Source organism: Coenobita brevimanus, unplaced genomic scaffold, assembly GCF_032717465.1.
Source record: "Coenobita brevimanus isolate Jiangsu-jjx unplaced genomic scaffold, ASM3271746v2 jjx.HiC_scaffold_2589, whole genome shotgun sequence".
NCBI lineage: Eukaryota > Metazoa > Arthropoda > Malacostraca > Decapoda > Coenobitidae > Coenobita > Coenobita brevimanus.
In genome coordinates this window covers 99,683-119,302 of record NW_027643532.1, presented here as the reverse complement: position 1 = coordinate 119,302, position 19,620 = coordinate 99,683, and the positions used below count along the sequence as shown (strand labels likewise).

General features: G+C 39.4%; 1 protein-coding gene across 1 annotated transcript in view; it reads left to right on the top strand.

Annotated features, from left to right (window-relative positions):
- Positions 1 to 19,620, top strand: part of LOC145389889 (mediator of RNA polymerase II transcription subunit 24-like) — a 51,391-nt gene that overhangs the window by 13,646 nt on the left and 18,125 nt on the right. Inside the window, exons 8-13 of the mRNA XM_080265013.1 lie at positions 232 to 394; positions 9,660 to 9,852; positions 11,368 to 11,432; positions 11,689 to 11,738; positions 12,101 to 12,226; positions 18,429 to 18,533. Of these exons, the coding sequence (XP_080121139.1) occupies positions 232 to 394; positions 9,660 to 9,852; positions 11,368 to 11,432; positions 11,689 to 11,738; positions 12,101 to 12,226; positions 18,429 to 18,533 (702 nt within the window). The remainder of the gene's footprint in view (positions 1 to 231; positions 395 to 9,659; positions 9,853 to 11,367; positions 11,433 to 11,688; positions 11,739 to 12,100; positions 12,227 to 18,428; positions 18,534 to 19,620) is intronic.

Below are 19,620 nucleotides of genomic sequence, written 5' to 3'. Positions count from 1 at the left end.
TGTCTGGCAATAGATATATGGATAGATAAACTGATAGACTATGTTGATAGATTTTCCAGGTTTTGTATTTTTCTCTCCTGTTTCAGAATCTTTCTCACTTCATAATAAGTGGAGGAAAAATTGAATTTCACTGATGATGATCTTGATTATTTGTTATTGTGCTGTACCTGACAGTATTCTGCAAGCACCAGTCTGATAGTATTGTAATAATACTTTTTTTGTCACTTTCAGGGTCTGAGCACTGAAGAATTGTTCCTGGAATTATTGCGGAGTAGTTTTCTGGGTCTGAGTTGCCCAGAGTATCAGCCCTACCAGGAGCTGAAGTGGGTGGGCTTCACCTTCATCAAGGTCCCCTCCATCCTCAATACTATCCACCTTACGTTAAACGGACCAGGTTAGCCCTCTCTTACCATCAGCTCTGCTTTGGTTCGTGTGTGTGTGTGTGTGTTTGTGTACTTACCTAATTGTTCTTACCTAATTGTATCTTTACAGTAATGAGTCAAGCTCATACTGTCCCATGTCTTAAGCCATTTTTATCGTACATATCCATAAATTTATGAATTGTCTTGGCACACACTATTTCATTTGGTAGTGCATTCCACTGATCAATTGCCCTATTTAGGAAACTAAATTTTCTTACATCTTTATCACCTCTCATTTTATGCAGTTTTTTGCAGTGTCCTCTTGCTGATACATCCCTATAGGTTATGTAATAATTTATGTCTATTTTCTCCTTCCCTAATATGCGTTTTCATTGCATAATCATGTCTCTTCTTTTCCTTCTCTCATGTAGTGTAGGTAGATTCAGTATTTATAGTCTTTCTTCATAACTTAGATCCCTAAAGCTTGGTACCCATCTTGTAGCAGCCCTTTGAACTATTTCAATCTTATCTCTGTGTTTTTGGAGATGAGAATTCCAGACTACTGATGCATACTCCAGGGTTGGTCTCATGAATGATGTTATTATCCATCTTAGCATGTCTTCATTTATGTATGTGAATGCTATTCTCATATTTGCAAGCAGTGTATACTCGTTCCGTACCTTCTCACTGATGTGGTCAGCCGAGATAGTCTGTTATTGATAATCACACCTAGGTCCTTCTCTCTTTCTGGTGTGTGTAGGGTTTTACATCCTACCGTATAATCCCAATCAGGTCTTTTTCCACTTTTACCAAACTTGATTATATGACACTTGTCCACATTGAATTCCATTTGCCATGTATTGCTCCATTCATGAAGTTTATATAATTCTTCTTGTAGCTCTTTACAAGAGTCTGCATTAGTAAATCTTCTTTGTATTTTTGCATCATCATCAAACATATTTAGATAGCTTTCATTTCCAGTGTTGCTATCTGTATCATTTATATACACTAAAAACATAATTGGTGCCAGCACTGAGCCCTGTGGAACTCCACCAGTCACTTCCCACCATGATGAGTAATTTCCCCTTAGTACTGTTCTCATTTCTCTTTTTTTGAGAAAATCCTTTATCCAACAATACTGTTTGCCTTGGATTCCTCCTTGATGGTACAGTTTCTATAAAAGTCTTTGATGTGGTACTGTCAAATGCTTTCTTGAAATGTAAATAGATACTGTCCACACATCCTTCTCTTTTCTGTAATGTTTCTGTTACTCTGTCATAGTAGCTCAACAGATTAGTAACACATGATTTTCCCTTTCTGAAACCAAACTGTCTTTCTGTTTTAATACTGTGTTGTTCTTGTGATTTCATCCATCCATCCATCATCCAATCCTACATTGCCCTATGAGGAGCGTAAGAGCCCGGGGCTAGGCAGTTGGTCCCGATATTTAAGATGAAAGTGACTAGATGATTTACCCAAACTTTTCTTATCAGCTTTTCTAATACCTTGCTTACAACACTGGTTAGTGATACTGGTCGGTAGTTGAGTGGATTTTGTCTGTTCCCTTTCTTGAATAAGGGGACAATGTTTGCTTTCTTCCAAATATCAGGTAGTTTACCTTGTCCCATGGTATCCTTGAAAATTAAAGATAATGGTTTACTTAACTCCTTTGCACATTCATGTAGAAGTGGTATGTCTCTCTCCTGTACCACGTCAATTGCTCTTGAGTAAAAGCTCAACAAGTTGGAAACTCATAACCTTCCACTTCTAAATCCAAACTGACATTCAGCCAAAATATTAATCTCTTCTAGATATTTTTCCATCTGTCTTTCAGGATTCTCTCACACAATTCTGCGACCATGCTGGTTAGGGACACTAGTCTATAATTCAGGGGTTCTTCCCTGTTTCCTCCCTTATAAATTGGTACCACATTTGCCCTCTTCCATTCTTGTGGCACTTTCCCCTCTTCCAGAGAACACACAACTAAACTGTGAATTTTATCTGTCAGTTGTTTTCTGCATTCCTTCAGTACCCAATTAGAAATTCCATCTGGTCCTGGGGCTTTCGTTACATCTTGAATTTCCAGTAATTTATACACTTTTATCACCGGTACATTTCTAATCACTCTCTCTTCTTCCACAAACTCCTTTTCGTTTCATTTTCGTTTCATTTTTAAAGGCTCCACCATGCTTGCATGTGTCGGCCTTGGTCACCTAATGGCGGCTTTCCACGCTGCACGATCCATTGCAGCCTCCCTGTTCAGTCCCTTAACCCTGAGGTCACACTTAATGACCTCTTTCCATTAGTGAAAACCGATTGGAAATATTTGTTCATTAGTTCGGCTTGCACTGCTGCATCTTTATAGACCTCTCCTTCTACTTTCAGTTTGGTGATTCCTTCCTTTTGTTTCATTTTGCCATTAACAAATCTATAAAACAGTTTGGGTTCATCCTTACTTTTGTCTATTATACCTTTTTCAAAATTCCTTTCTTCTTCTCTACGTATTCGTGTATATTCATTTCTAGTTCTTTTATATTCTTCCTTTGTTCTGTTGTTACCCCTCTTTCTCCGGTTGTTCCACGCCTTATCTCTCTCTCTTTTTGCTATCATACACCTTCTATTAAACCACTCCTTTTTCCTGTTTTCTTTCCTCCTTATTCTTGGTACAAATTTTTCCACTCCCAAATTATAGAGGTCTAGAAAGATATCCCACTTCCTCTGTATCTCTCTTGTTTCTCTGAATTTTCTCCAATCTGCATTTTCGAAAAATTTTCTCAATCCTGTAAAATTTGCTTTCCCAAAGTTGTATCTCCCCTGCCTATAAAGCTCGTCTCTTGGCTCAACGTTCCCTATTTTCATCTGGAACTCAGTGACCACATGATCACTTTTTCCTATAGGACAGATATATTTCAGTGATTCTATTACACTGGGTTCTTTGGTAAACAGTAATTCTAACCTTGCTGGTGTGTCCTCACCTCGGAACCATGTCTCTTCTTTGACCCATTGCGTCATCACATTATTCATTATTACATTTAATAATATAGTGCCCCACGAATCTTTGCTGCCCCCTGAGTCCCATTCCTCCCAGTTCATCTCTTTACAGTTAAAGTCACCCACCACAATTATATTGTTGCTTTTCTCAATTATTTTTTGTAAATAACTGGCCATATCTGACAACATTTCCTGGTATTCGTCATCATTCCATGCTCTTGTCTTAGGGGGAACATACACTACTGCCCTGTCTCTCTTGCTATTCTCTCCAGTTTCAAATCTCATATTTATCACTTTGGGCCTGCCTTCTCCCATTTCCACAGTATCTACATTGATGTTGTTCTTCACTACTATCATCACTCCTCCCTCCGTTTTTTCTTTTCTGTCTCTTCTCCACAGTTTGTGTTTACCATTTCCCATATGAACATCAATATCTTCTCTGAATTTGGTCTCTACAAAGCACATAATATCAGGTTCATGTACCCTCAAAAAATCGTTGATTTATAGTCTTGCCGATATTAAACCATCAACATTAATATATGTCCCCTTCACATTATTTTTTATGTTTTTATACCTTCTTTTCTCCTTCTCTCTGTCAGTACCCTTTTCTTAATTTCTGATCCATGACTCTCCAATAAAACTCTGCCTTCTCTTCCTCCGTTCTCTGCTCGTTTTTTACCTTTGCTTCCTTTACTAACTCCTTTATTTTAGCTCTTTCTTCCTCATTTGCATCTCTCCTTATCCAAACATTTTTTTAACCCTTCCTTGTCTGATAATTTCCATGTTCTACTGATAATTTTGTTTACTTTTGCCTGAGACTTATACTTTACCTTCAATGGCCTTGTCCCTCCTTCCTTGTACTTTCCTAACCAAAACACCTCTTCAGTCTCTTCTTGAGCTTCGTTGTTTTCCTCCATGACTATTGATATTATTTCTTTAACCCCTTAACCGCGGGGCGTCACTTTCGTGACGCATGGGAGCAAGGGATCATACCGCGGGGCCTCACTTTTGTGATTCTGTGTTATTTTGAATTTGCCCGGACTTTCAAGTGGTGGCTTGTATCATTTATCAGTACTGCCAATGTCCAACACTAGTCAGCACTCCTAATCTCATCTTTACTCCCATCCATTGTTGACAATTTAGCCATTTCTCCCCGTTCTTGACTCCCCTCCCTAGCTCCCCTCCATTACCCTCTCCTCTCACCTGCCCAGCCGTGCTGCGCTAAGTAAGTCTTCCCTGGAATTTTCCACTGATTTTGTCCATTGAAATAAGCCCTATGCCCTATTCTTATACCAAATAATATATACAAAAAAGAAATAAGGTAAGTGATAGTGCCATACACCTGGAATTGGCTAATTATCACCTGACAACACCTCACGTGCACTCGTTCGCTAATTTTCGCTGTTTATTTCCCCTTGAAATATGCCTTATAATCTATTCTCTTAATAAAAATATATATAAGGAGGGAAGGGAGAAGCCAAAGTGATATTTACATTCACCTGGAACTACCTAATTTATTATGTATTGTCTAGATTTGCTGCCAATCATTTCATAGCATATGTATTAGCAGCTGTCACCAGGCTGAGATTAGCAGCACTGCACTTCCCCTAGGCAGGCCACCACACACTGTATTCGGTTTACTGTCGTCTTTCAAGGTGAATGCACGTCGGATTCGCGCCTGTCCAATTCCGCCCCTTTTTAGCCCCATGCAAAGGGCCCTGTGACCTCTACCCCCTACTAAACCTCATGTGGAAAGAGGTAAAGGGTTAAGTGAGTGGTGTGGAACGTGAACTGGCTAATTTATCAATGAAAATGATAGAGAGTGACTACGATCTTTCTGGTGAGTAAAACAGTGCAAGTGGAAATGTAAATAATGTGTAAAGCGCAGGTGAAAGCAATGAATGTAAAAATAACTGAACAGTGGAAAATAGTTTTATAAGTTACTGCAAGTGACAGTGCATAAAAGTGTAAGTAAAATAGAAATGTAAATAATGTAAATAAAATAGAGAATGTGAATAGAAATGTAAATAAGTAGTAATATAAGAATAAGAGTATATATACTAGGAGTAATGAAAATGAAAGTGAAAGTATTGAAAATGAAAGTGACAGCTTCTCTCTCTAGCTAGTATACATGAGAAAGTGTATGCCTGGAGTGAAAATAAACTACTAGTACGGTACTGAAAGAAACTTATAGATAAATATTGTATATATAAATAAGTGTAATAAAGTACTAGGAATATAAAGTGTGAGTGTGTTTATAAATAATAAATGACAGCTCCGCCTCAGAATACCATCGTGGAACCAGCATGGGAGGAAAGCTCGTATGCGCTCATAATTTACATTGCTTTCACAGTGTTTTTTTTTTGGAGTATATTTTCCAAACTACTTGAAATTCATAGAATAGTGTTTGTAGTTATAATATCAGGCAGTGGTAACCATATTATGGAGTTTCGGGAAGTGTAGAGTGGAGACTTCGTTACCCAACTTCAGAAGTCTTCACAAGTCTTACGGTAGTCGACGAAGGCTCAACAAACATCCCAGGGGAAAGCTGAAGGTATGTGCCATTTGCATATATAATTATAATATTCTAGGACTTATAACTGATTTTTGGCAAATATTTTTAAAAAGTCAGTCAGAACGCGAATATCCCCTCGTGAGGTGCACGGACCGCCTCCGACATGCCCGCACTTAAGGGGTTAACCTTTCTCAGTTCTCTTTCTGATCTCTTTGTCATACGTTTTTCTTTAACTCCTGAAATTATTACACATTTTTTCTTATCTGCTACATCCCTAACTAAAGATTCCATACTTCTCAGCACCCTAACCACTTCTCTCTCCACCTTTTCCTTGCTTTGTTGTTCTATAATCTCTTTCAAATTTACATTTCCCTCTTTCAGAATTTTCTTCCACCCCTTATGTTGCTCCTTGATTTCTTTAATGTGTTCATCCTGTATTCTTGATTTGGATTCGCACTCATCTAGTTTGCTTTTCATCCTATCTCTTTCATCTTCCAACCTCTTATTCTCCCTCTTAAGCTGTTTTATTTCTTTTGAGGCTGATTCATTGCTCACTTTTAATTCAGTAACTTCTCTTTCTTGTTCGTCACTACGTGAACAAATTTGTTCCAGTTTATTTCGCAGACTTTTGATCTCGTTTTCCTGCTCTGTTGTCCATTCCTGTAGCTCTGTAATTACTGCCCATACCTTTTTTATCTCCTGGACATTCGTCTCCGCTGTTTTCTCTACACCTGCTATTCTTGTTTGGTTCAACTTAATACTTCCATTTCCCATGTCCTCTTCAGAGAAGCCCTGGAACTCTCTCTCACTACTTGTAAACATTGCACCGTCCCTTTCCACCATGAATCAACCATATGGAGGCTTTCTATTTTCACTGTATCTTGTTGTTTTTATAACCGAAACCGTGATTTTTTAACTACTGTCCGATGGGACCACCACTCACGCCCTCATTAACATAATCACAAATAGGCTGGTCTTCATTTCGTCGCTGATTCAGAGATTATTTCTCCACGATCCAGGAGAAGCTCCGTCTCTGTCGGCTTCCTGCGTGTGTGTGTGTGTGTGTGTGTGTGTATTTACCTGTTTATGTATTTACCAGTTTGTATTTACCTACTTGTGGTATACAGGAATTGAACTAAGCTTGTGTTGTCCTGTCTCCATATCTACATTTATCTAGTCTAGTTTTAAACACATGATTGTTTTTTTGCCTGCACCACCTCTTCATCTAAGTCATTCCAAATACTTATGCTTCTGTTCGGGAAACTGAACCTTTTAAGATCATTAAGACATATACTTTTCCTCAACTTAAAGTCATGACCTCTTGTTCCGCCATCATCCAACACAAAAAGATCATCTCTATCCACTCGTTCCACTTCTCATACATTTCTAATTATTATCAAGTTACCTCTTTCCCTTCTCCCATCCAGTGTTTGTAACTTCAGTTTTTCCAATGTCTCCTCATAGGTGAGTTCCTCTAAGCATGGTATCATCCTCGTTGCCATCCATTGAACTCTTTCTAGTTTATCAGTATGCATCTTCAAATGAGGTGACCATACCACAGCTGCATACTCTAGTCTTGGTCTTATCATGGTCACCATTAACTCCCTCAGCATTTCCTCGTCCATATAATTAAAAGCGACTCTCATGTTGGTAAGTAATCCTTGAGCTCTCCAGTGATTCTGTTTGTATGTTTTTCAAGTCATCCTGAATAATGATTCGCAAGTCTTTCTCATCTTTTCTTTTAATATTATCTCATTGCCCATTTTATATGTCCAGTGCGGTCTTTTTTCACTCATTCCTATTTCTGACACATGACACTTCTTGGCATGAAAATCCATTTTCCAAGTCTGGCTCCATCTGTGGAGTTTGTCCAAGTCCCCTTGCAGTTTTTTACAACTATCAGTACATTTAAAATGTTTTGTGGTTTTAGCATCATCTGCAAACATACACGTGTAACTATTCAGACCCTCTGGCAAATCATTTACATATATCAGAAACATTATTCTGGTTAATATAGAGCCCTGGGGTACTCCACTCTTGCACGAGATCCAGGAGATTTTGGTCCCAACAGCTTTCTTGGCTTATTATATCTAGAGTATTCCAATTTATATTTGTATTAAAATCTCCAGTTAATATAATTCTTTCCGATTTCTCTTCCATTTTATGGAGTAATGCTCTTAAACTCTGAATTGTACTCTCTGCCAGGCCTCATATTCGTCTCTTTCCCATGTGTTTGATCTGGGTGGCATGTACAAAATGGCTACAATTACTTTCCTTTCAGATGTATTGATCTCTACTGCAATCAGTTCTACTTGTGAGGGTATATCTAGTTCTATATCTTTGACTTTTTGTTTTTTCTCAGTTAATATTATAATTCCTCCTCCTTTTTTTAAGTTCCTATCTCTTTTCCATATATTATATTCCTCTAAGTTTAGTAGGTCATTTGATATCCTTGGTGTTAATTTTGTTTCAGTTAGGCATATTATATGTGGTTCATTTTCTCTGACATAATCAACATCTCTAATAATTTAGTTACAATTCCATCCACATTTGAGTACATCAACTTAATCATCTTGTTTATATACTTGTCATGACATGGTTCTACTACCTTCCTCCTTTTTATTCCCTCCTGTTTATGTACCACTTTTGTACCTGCAATCCTATTACTTTGTAAAAAAAACTGTATTCTTCTCCTCTTCTGATTTTCCCTCATTTTTTGTTTTTGCTTCCTCCCTTTTCTCTTTCAGTAATTCCAGTTCCTCTTGTGTTAGGCATCTTTTTATCCATACATTTTTGAACTCCTCTTTTTCCATAAGATTCTTTGCATTTTTTAGTATCTCCTCCACGGTGTTTACCCTCTGGAAGGTTACCTTTAGGGGTCTTGACTTGCTTTTCTTGTATTTCCCTAACCTTTTGTGTTCCTCTATGTCTTTACTACAGATTTCCTCTGATACTTCTTTCAATAAGCTCATTACATTTGTGTGTGTGTGTGTGTGTGTGTGTGTGTCTCTCTCTCTCTCACTAATGCTGGTACCTCTTCCCCTCATTTTTTTTATTTTTATTTTTTTGTCCTTCTATACAGTCATTATTCAACCTTTTACTTCTGTTTGATGTTCTTAGGTTTGTTTTTTCACCTGTTAAACATATTATATACAGTATGGCCTTATAAGTTGTAGATTGGAGTTACCAGTCATAGCTTGTAGTTCAAGATGATTTACAAGTGTTATAGTGATAACAGATTCATTCACTTCTCAGTTACATATATAATTATATACAGTACTGTTGAACTGGGTGATATTTCTGTATACTATTGAGCCAGTGCTGAACATGGTGTTTAAATTTATTGCAGTTTTGCAAATGCTGAAGCAGTAAATTTTGATCAAAGGTTAATTACAGTAGAGAGTGAGACTCAGTTTACTCTGTGAAGAGCTTCTGCTCTTTGCATTATACCTTTGTATGATGTGAAGAGCAGAAACTTGTAGGGTTTGGAAATGGAAGATCTGCCATTTATTTGTCCCGGATGGTAATTTCCATGGTTACTGCAGCACTGCATCCCATTGCCAAATATAACTGGATGAAACAGACAGAGCAAAACAAAGAAATGCACATGTGAATTATGTGCTATGCTGATTTGTATGTTGTGCTCAGCAGTAGTTAGTGTGGAACAAGCATTAATAAGTTATTAACATCATTATGATTAGTGTCCTATCTCTTTTCTTCTCACCTGTTTACAAAGATGATATTCACACTTATAGTACAGTAATGCATGTATTCTTGCTGGTGTACCGTAGGTGACTCTGGTAGTGGAGGCGAGTGTGAAGACCTTGCAAGAGCAGTACAGCGGCTCTCTCAGATGACCCTTTTGATGGATCAGGTGGATTCTCGTATCAATTGCAATTGGTTAGAATACCTTCTCAATGAGCTGATCCATGTCAGTAAAAACCTCATCCCAGAAAGGGATGACCAAGCAATTGTTGCTATCAGGTAGGTTCATAACTTCTGCTCATTAAAGGTAACTTGAACCATGTACAGTACTTGTATACAGTAGGTATATACCACTTTCTTTTTTGTGTCGAAAAACTAAATGCAACACTTCTTCTTCATCTTGAATCCTCTCTTTATTTGTGTATAATATACAGTAATTGTCTTCCAGCATATTCACCTGAATGCTATTCTTTTGATTCAGCTGAAGGATATGTTTCTTCCTCCTATCCAAATCACTCAGATATACTGTACTCACTTAAAAATTTTATCACTCCCTCACTGGCATTTACGAGAAAAATTGGTTTATGTAGAACAAACTAGCTGCTTCATCAACAGAATAAGCTGTCAGTATTCAGTCTGTATGAGTCTCAGAGTTACCCACAAGTCACATTCTCTGGCCAACCCCTCCAGTTCAGCAGACCGCAGAATCTTGGGACTCACTGGATACACATGTGACTTTTTCTTAGCATGCAAACAACATTGGTGCAGTGCTCCTACATGAACTGAGGACACTACAGATGCTGGCAGGTGTGAGCTTTGGCTATCAGAAAGAATTGCTGATAATAGTTGACAAGCAATTAAACTCAGTCTTCGAGTAACACAGACGACATACTGTACACTGGACAAGGACCGTGGTGCTCAAGCCTGTGTCACTCAGACAATATGTTTGTTTATTTAATGGTTCAGTGTAGTATGACGTCTTACCAAAACTCTCATTTTTACCTCTTCTTACCACCCAGTCCCATATAAATTACCCCCTACTTATACCCATCATCAGCTAAAACATTGAAAGAGCTATAACTTGCCAGCAAAGGTACCCGGTGTTGCATGGCCAAAAAAAAGGCAAACACTCTAATCTTATTTGTTCTGGTTCAATCATTCTCTCTACTCCAGAAAGACCATGTGCTTCTTGTGGTTTTGAAGGGGGGTTATAAGAGGTCCAGAAACTTTCCATTTCAGCTTTCACAGACTAATGCACAGTATTTGTGTGCACTTGTTTACTCTCAAGCCCCGGTTACACACTAGCGACTCAAGGTCATGTCTTAGTTGGCTCCCACTCCTTCTGACTGGCCTCGAATCTGCTCTGCTCACGACTGCCTGATGACCGGGCGTGACGTCCTCAAGAACATGACAAGATCACGAGGCGACCGTGAGGTGACGGAGCTACGGGTTTTCAAATTTGAAATTTAACAAATTTTTGTCAGCCACGACTGTGACACGACTGCCCACGAACGCAAGACAACTGCATGACTCGTTTGGGGAATGCACCACAACCTCCCCACAACCAACCCATGGGGCGGGGCATCACACCTGGACCACCAATGACACCCAGTGTGGGGCAGGGCATCACACCTGGACCACCAGTGACACCCAGTGTGGGGCAGGGCATCACACCTGGATCACCAGTGACACCCAGCGCATCACCATGCACCTCTCCTGTGGTCCACTCACTGTCAAAAACAAGAGACTGCTCATGACATGCAGTCGTAATGTTTTTTTTTCTTTCCCCAACAGCATCATGACACGCAACTACTGCATCACAATGCTTCTGATTGAGCTAAGACTGCTTCACGACCGATGTACGACACTCCTGACTGCAACGCAACTGTGACATGATTTTTGGCAAGTCAAACGTTAAAAAATCGTGAGGCCCGACGAGTTGTCCCAGCAGCTCACGAGCACCCGAAAGAGTTCAGGCTTTGCCGGCGAATCAATGGACGATCGATGAGAAAATGCGTTACGACTGTGACTCGCACGGCGGTCGGACCTTGAGTTGCTTGTGTATGACCAGGGCTTTACCGGTGACCCCAAATGACCTTCAACCGGTGACCTCAGATGACCTTGGAGATCAGCCTCACATAGCTTGTGTCGGACCTGGAGGTCATGTGATTCTTTATGCCAAGAATTGGGCTGCTGGGTCCAGTCGTTCGAGTTTGTATTACCGGTGAACCAGTGTTCCATGTTGGCAGACAGTGCCTCACTATAGCGAGGCATAGGGAAGAATGGAGGTTTGGTTCATGGATGGATGCCATATTTGCATCTCTCCATCCAGTTAATAGAGGCACTATAGTAGGCTCCACATTAGTCTGGTTCACAAGATATAGTAAATTATGTATTACCAAACCATAACTGCCATTTTTTTGTTTTTTTGAGGGGATGGGGAGAGGAGGGGTTTGTTCCTATCTTAATGTGGTGCTTCAAATATGTTATCTATATATGTATGTGACTTTTTTTTTTTTTTTTTCAGGAGTCAGTGTTACCAGTGATGAACCTGCTCATCAGTGGCAAGAGTCGGGACCTTCTGTTGGCTGCTGCAGCTGCACCAGGAAGCTTACACATATTTGCACAGAAATTTGTTAAATCAATGAAGCTAGTATGGTAAGATTTTAAAGATTCTTTGCACAGATTCTTTTGAACTTGAAAATTTGAAAAAGTAAGTGAGCTCTTTTCATGATCTGAAATCAGATCAAAGCTGGATATCCGACCCTGTGTAATTTTATTTTATTTTGTGTGTGTGTGTGTGTGTGTGTGTGTGTGTGTGTGTGTGCATGCATGCGTGCATCCGTGTGCGCTTGTGTGCATGTATGTGTGTGTGTGTGTGTGTGTGTGTGTGTGAGTGTGTATATATTTATCTAGTTGTAGTTAGTGGTAGATGGTGGTGATCATCATCCACTCACTTGATATAGTACTACCTACTTCTTCCTTAGCCTTTGTCATTCTTTTTCTGTGCCTGCTCTCCTCTTTTCCTATTTCTCCCATCTTTCCTGTCACTTCTTATTACTTTTTTTCCTTTACAGGTGGCTTTACATTGAGTGACAAGCCAAATGGTTTCCTGTAAGTCAAGAAACCATTAGCAGCGCTGGGTGGTAACCATATAACCAAACCATACATGCCCCCTACATGTCAACAAGTGGGTTGGTGGATGGTTAGTGCCCCTTCTTATAATACAAATAACTCAAAGTCAAATAGCCACCCCTTATAGGATTGTAGCATCTGGCAATGGATAGATAGATAGATTTATCTAGTTGTGATATACAGGAAATGAGCTATGCTCGTATGGTCACATCTCCATTTCTCAACCAGTTAATCTTTGCTGTAACCTCGTGTAAGTTTTTGGAGTGGATGATCTCTTTGTCCTAGCTATTCCACAGGTCAGTGCATCTGTATGTAAAATTGTATGTTTTGATACCCTTCAAGCAACTTGCCTTTTTCAATTTCTTTCCATGTCTTCGTGTTCCTCCCCCATCCCATACAAACAGATCATCCCTGTCATTTGTGTCTACTCCCAATATGGCCCTGAACCCTTCAGTCTTGTCACCCTTCTCTCTTCTTCCTTCTAAGTAAGGCAGACCCAGCTTTTCTAGTCTTTCCTGGTATGATAGATCTGCCAGACTGGTGACCACCTTTGTTGCTCTTCTTTGTATTCTCTTGATATTGTTTATATCTTTCTTTATATGTGGGGACCACAACATTTCCTCATATTCCAGCCTTGGGTAGATCATAGCCACTACCAGTTTTTTCATAATCTCCTCATCTATGTATTGAAATGCCACTCTTGTTTGTTAGGAGCTCATATGTCCGTCTGACAGTCTTATTAATGTGTTTTTTGGGAGACAGATTATCCTGGACCAACACTCCCAGGTCTTCTCTTCTCTTGCTTTTGTGATTGGGTCCTTTCTCTTCGAGTAATTTAGTGATGGCCTCCTAGTACTTTTACCCATTTCCAATATTTTGCACTTTTTTGCATTGAGTTTCATTTCCCATACCTGGCTCTAATCGTAAATCCTGTCCTGATTTTCCTGTAGCATTTTACATTCCTCTTCAACTTCTACTCTCCTCGTGATCTTTGTAGCATCTGCAAACTTGAACAAGCTTTCCAGGAGTAGGCTATAAAAAAACACAAGTTTATGAATGGTAGGCATGTTTTAAGAAAGGCAACATGTCAGTCCAAGACTCTCCTTGTCCTGGCCACCTTTTGACCTCTCAGACAGATGAAAGCATTGAGAAAATTTGACAGGCAAGCCTGGAAGATCACTATTGATGAACTACTGGAGGCCACAGGCATTTCTTGGAGTTCATTTCAACGGATTTTGACACAATATCCTTGCATGCACCAAGTCTTGGCAGAATTCATCTCCCGTCATCTAATGGAAGATCAAAAAACAAATCGTGTGAATGTGTGTCTGATCTTGAAAGAACAGTTGAGTAATGACCCATAATTTCTTTCAAGTGTTATCACAGGTGATGAGACCTGGGTTTATGGGTGTGACCCTGTAACAAAGCAACAGTCCAGTCGGTGGAAGACGCTAACATCTCCAAGGCCAAAATAAGCATGTCAGGTCAAGTCCAACATCAAGACTGTTAGTCTTGTTTTTTGACATTGAGGTAGTTATTACAAAGAATTTGTTCCCTGTGGACAGACTCAGAACCATAATTTTTACATTACAGTGCTGAAGCATCTGTGGGAGAGCATCAGGCACAAACATCGAGAGAGTGATGCACCCAGAAATGGTTCTTGCATTGCATCACAACAAAACTCCATCACACACACTGCAATGTCAATTCTGCAGTTTTTGGCCACAAACAGTCATTGTTGCTCTGCACCTCCCGTCATGCTCACTGGATCTCTTTCCCTGTGATTCTTTCTTGTTCCCTGAAATTAAGTTATAAAGAAAAGGTGGAAGATTTTACAACTTACAAGACATCCAGGAAAAAAATCCAGGAGTCTCTGGACAAGGTGACAAAAAACTACAGGAAGTGTTTCCAGGAATGGGAAAAGTGCCAGGACAAGTGTACAGAGTCCCATGGGGACTACTATGAATGGAACTAAAATGGATTTGCTGTAAGTTTTGTAATGAAGGTTTATGTTTACAATTCCAGGAAATTTGGGGTCTCCCCTTGGATGTGAAGAGTCCTGTACAGTAAGCCCTCGAAATACAAAAACCCGAAGTACGAATTTTCGATGGTACAAAATCGATTAATATAGGACAAATTCCACTGTACGAAAATATCTGTCTCGATGATACGAAAATCGATACTCGATATGAAAGGAAATGCAGAGATAGCCCGATTATTCAGACTATATGATGTGAAGAAGTGCCTGAATAGTCTGAAATAACGATTAATCTGGCGAAAACAAAACACAACTACTGTTAGATTGATTATATACCGGTAAATGTACAATGATAGACACAACTATCTTCCCAGTTGAGTCTGAAGAAAATTTACACCAGGTGAAATACAATGAAAACCCTGTTTCTACTAGTGCGTGTTTCAAATGGTTCGATTTTTCCACGCTGTATTCGTCAGACTTTGGGAAGATACTTGTGTCTTTCATTGTACACTTGAAGCAGCAGAAAGACCTTACCAATTCAATTCATAATCCTCCAGCTTGTTTCTGTAATTTTCTGACAACTTTCAGTTTGGCAAATTACTTTTTCTTGCTGAAAAATTTCCTCCCCGTTATTATCGTCACTTTCCCCTACAATTGTTTCCAGCACAGTGGAAGAAACTCAGCGTGCTCAAAGGTGGATATCGTTTCCCAATTTCCCAACTGGAGGTTAGGTTAGGTTAAAATTATTAGGTACAGATAAGCTCGGTTAGGCCAGGTTTAGTTAAACACTTAGGGAAGAACAGTCCTTTCCGCCATTATGTTAACGAAATAAACAAGAGTTGTCACACCAGAACAGCTAAAAATGACGGGGAAACAGATTTAATAAGAAACGTTTACTGTATTTACCAACCCAGAAATAATCTGAAAAATACAACCGACTATCAGGAAGAACTGATTTGGTAAGGTGCTCTTACTGCTTAAAGTAACACATATGTTTAGCCCCCTCAATGGCTGTGGGTTCAGATATTTGCGTGCTCCCGTGGTCGGCCTTGGGACCATTTTTTCAAAGTTCTAAAATCAATTTATTTTTCTTACATATGTGAAAAGACACCTCTGGCACACCTGGCTTTTTTTTTTTTTTTTTCCCCTTAACCCATCCTGTGATTTGCTATGATTCGTGTAAGAATTAATAAAATTAGGATGCGTGTTACATCAGCATGTATACATCGACCGAAAACATCTGGGACGAAGTGAACTGTGAACGCCAGACTGCTTGAGGTGGTAGAGTAGGGTCGTGTAAACACACCAGTGACCCTCATTCCCCTCCCATAATTGCTCGCAGTTTTTTTTTTTAGCTCACCCTAACTCAACGTCACTGACACCAGTACAGTAAGGCGTTGTTCAGGGCCAGCAGCTATGAAAGCGATAATGGAATACATTATTGTTTGTATCAGTCCTCTCTCTTTCACACATACACTTAAGAACAAACAATAGAATGAGCAGTAAATCTACACTAACTCAAAGGAGCAGAAATAACTGTGCTCAGTCGGTCCGAAATATATTGGGAAGAGTGATACCGAACGAAGAATGTGGAACTGAATGCTAACCTACGAGAACATGTGGGATGAAAAAGTAATTTTTTTCTGATTAGCAAATACTTTTGTTCCATATCGTCTCTTAAAATTGTAAAACCCATAATCTTTCGTGTAAGCATACAGCCTAAAGACCTTACCAATTCAGTTCATATTCCTCTAGTTTGTCTTCTATACTTTTCTATTTTGAGGGTGGTAAATTATGTTCCCTTGCAGAAAGAAACTTACTCAAAATTAGGACACATGTAACATAAGCATGTTAAACATTGGCGAATACATCTGGAGTGAAGAGAACGCCTGACTGATGGTATGGTAGAGTAGGGTCATGTACACACACCAGTGACCTTCGTTCCCTTCCCGTAATTGTTCACAGTTTTTTATAATGCCCTAACTCAACGTCATTGACACCGAAACAGTGAAGTGTTGTTCAGGGCCGGCAGCTATGAAGGGGTTAATGGAATACTGTATGAAAATTCAAAATGGGCGCGGTGCATAGCGCCGCACTCGCTTGCCGAGAGAAAACGAACTAACCCCTCTCTGGTAAACAAATTTTCGCGTGCTTCTCAGTTGAGTCCACGTCCCTCATCTCTTCACAGCCTTACTGTACGAGAGGATATTTTCGCAGCCCTTCACCTTTTCATATTGTTCTGCCATGCCTCCCAAGCGCCCTGCATCATCTCCAGCATTGGGGGAGCAGCACTGTACTCTAATTCTGGAAAGGAAATTGGAAATTATAAGACCCCATAAGGAGGGGCAGGAAGTCTCGGAGATTGGGCGTGCTTTAGGCGTTGCTGTTTCCACCATTGGGACTGTGACGAAGAAAAAGGAGATGTACAAGAATATGGCCACCTCTTTCTCTACAGTTGTATACAGGTATTGCTTACTTCTTAACAGAGGGGAGTGAAGTTTAGGTGGGGGCCCGAGGGGGTCCTGGAACACATCCCCTCATTTATATGTATATTTCAATGGGGAAAATCGTTCCGATATATGAAATTTCGAATTACGAAAGTTTTTTTTGGTCCCTATCCCTTTCGTATATCAAGGACTCACTATACTTTCTTTCACCATTTCAGGTTCCTATCTGACCCCATCTTTAAGTGGGAAAATGATTCTAAATGATAATGATAAGTTTTATGTTACTTCATGCTGTGTTACACAGAATGCTAAAATTCTATCTATCTATCTATCTATCTATTGCCTGATGCCATAATCCCATTAGGGGTGGCCATTTGACTCTGAGTTATTTGTTTTACAGGAAGGGGCACTAACCCTCCACCAACCCACTTGATGACACGTAGGGAGCACGTAATTGTTTGGTTATATGGTTACCACCCAGCGTTGTAAATGGTTTCTTGGCTTACAGGAAACCATTAGGCTTGTCACTCAATGTAAAGCCACCTGTAAAGGAAAGAAAAGCAATAAGAAGTGACAGGAAAGATGGGAGAAATAGGAAGAGAGGAGGGCAGGCACAGAAAAAGAATGATAAAGGCTAAGGAAGAAGTAGGCAGCACTACATATTCACAATACAGTAAACCCTTCATAAATTGAACTATATGTGGATCTAGGGTAGTTCAACTTACAAATTTTTTGACTAACTGGAAATAATTGTAAAAAACTATATTAGCCCCCTCCCCCTCAGTAATCACCAGTTATGTACAATTACTTGTTTATTAACGCTAAACTAAGGAAGCATTCTAAAGCAATAGAAATAAACATTTCGGCACATGTTATAGGCTAGGCCAGGATAGGAGGTTGCATAGGTGGAGGGATGCAGTAATCACTTAATTACGTAAAGTTCTGCACTTATATACTTCACTTTACAATCAGTTGAACTAAAATGTAACACTTGGGATATAATAAACTAAAATGTAGCACTTGGAATATAAGAAAGTAAAATGTAACCTTTTGAATAAACACTAAGTCATGCCTCAGCCAGAGTTCGACTAGCTGGAAACTCTGCCTTCTGCAGGGTCAACGTATCGAGGTTTTACTGTACTGTAGTTCTGTAATGTCGTAACAGACATACATTTGTATCAGTAATTTTCATTTATTAGCCCCTTTAATCATGATGCTGCCTCTCAGCTTTTCTTGCTGTATGTATCTGTAAGCTGGGTAGAAATATAGAGGATTGAATACTGTCTTCTGCACAGGATCCACAGCCTGGTGAAACTTCAAAGATGGCTGCAAACCGTGCTCTTATGTTTGACATCTCCTTCCTGCTGTTGTGTCACATTGTCCAGCTGTATGGAATTGATGTAAGTAAGCTCTCTTCTCTATTCTGTAGAGGTCGTCTTATATATCTTTGTTGTTTGATAATACAAAAGCATAACTTGTACAGCAGTCTGATGATTAACTAAGAAGACTTTATTTTTATTATTATTATTATTATTATTATGATATTTATTTTTTCAATTTATTTTTTCTTTTGGCACCTGGTGATTTAGTGGGAAATTACGGTGCTCCAATCGGATTGAGCTGGCGAAGGTTTATATCCAAGGGATGGTTGGGGTTTATTACTCATGTAATGCCACTTAGTGATGAGTGAGGCCGGTCACTCCCATCTTAAATGTCAGGACCAATTTGCCTAGCCCCGGGTTCATATGCTTCTCATGGGGCAATGTAGGATTGGATGATGAATGAATGAATGATATTTATTTTGTATTTTTTGCTACTACCAGTCATTGTTATACAGCTTAAGAAAGATTCCTTACCATGAAGGAGTAAAAAAAATCCCAATTAACCTTCTCCATGCAATAACACAATTTGTACTTAATTCATGTTACTGTTAGACTATAATAGTTTGCTAAGGAAAACCCATTGTGATGAATGGGTTGAGATAATGTAGTACAGTAGTATCTGTTCATAAGCTTTAACCCTTTGGAGATGGGATGTTTCCATCAGCAGAGTGAAATTGGTAACAACTAGCATAAAATTATTAAATGTCCCAGGTCTCATTTGTCCTTTTTGGCATAAAAAGCATCTTTTATAACAATACAGTTCTGTAATTTGTTATACTTGAAAGAAAATTCTGCATTTGGAGGCTGCAATAGGATTATTAGTACATTAAAATGTGTTAGCGGCATAAGAACTAACAGTCAGGAATAGGAGCATTGGGGTGGTAGGTGGGGGCACTCAACATCCACTCACTCGATGTAGTGCTGCTCTTGGGTGGCTACCCTTTCCTCTCTTCCTTCGTTGTTTCCTCTTATGTCATTCTTTCCTCTTCCTTCTGTCTATGAGTGACAAGCCAAATGGTTTCCCGTACACCAGGAAACCATTTACTATGCTGGGTGGTAACCATATATCTAGACTATGGCACCTGGTGGTGTAGTGGGTAATTAA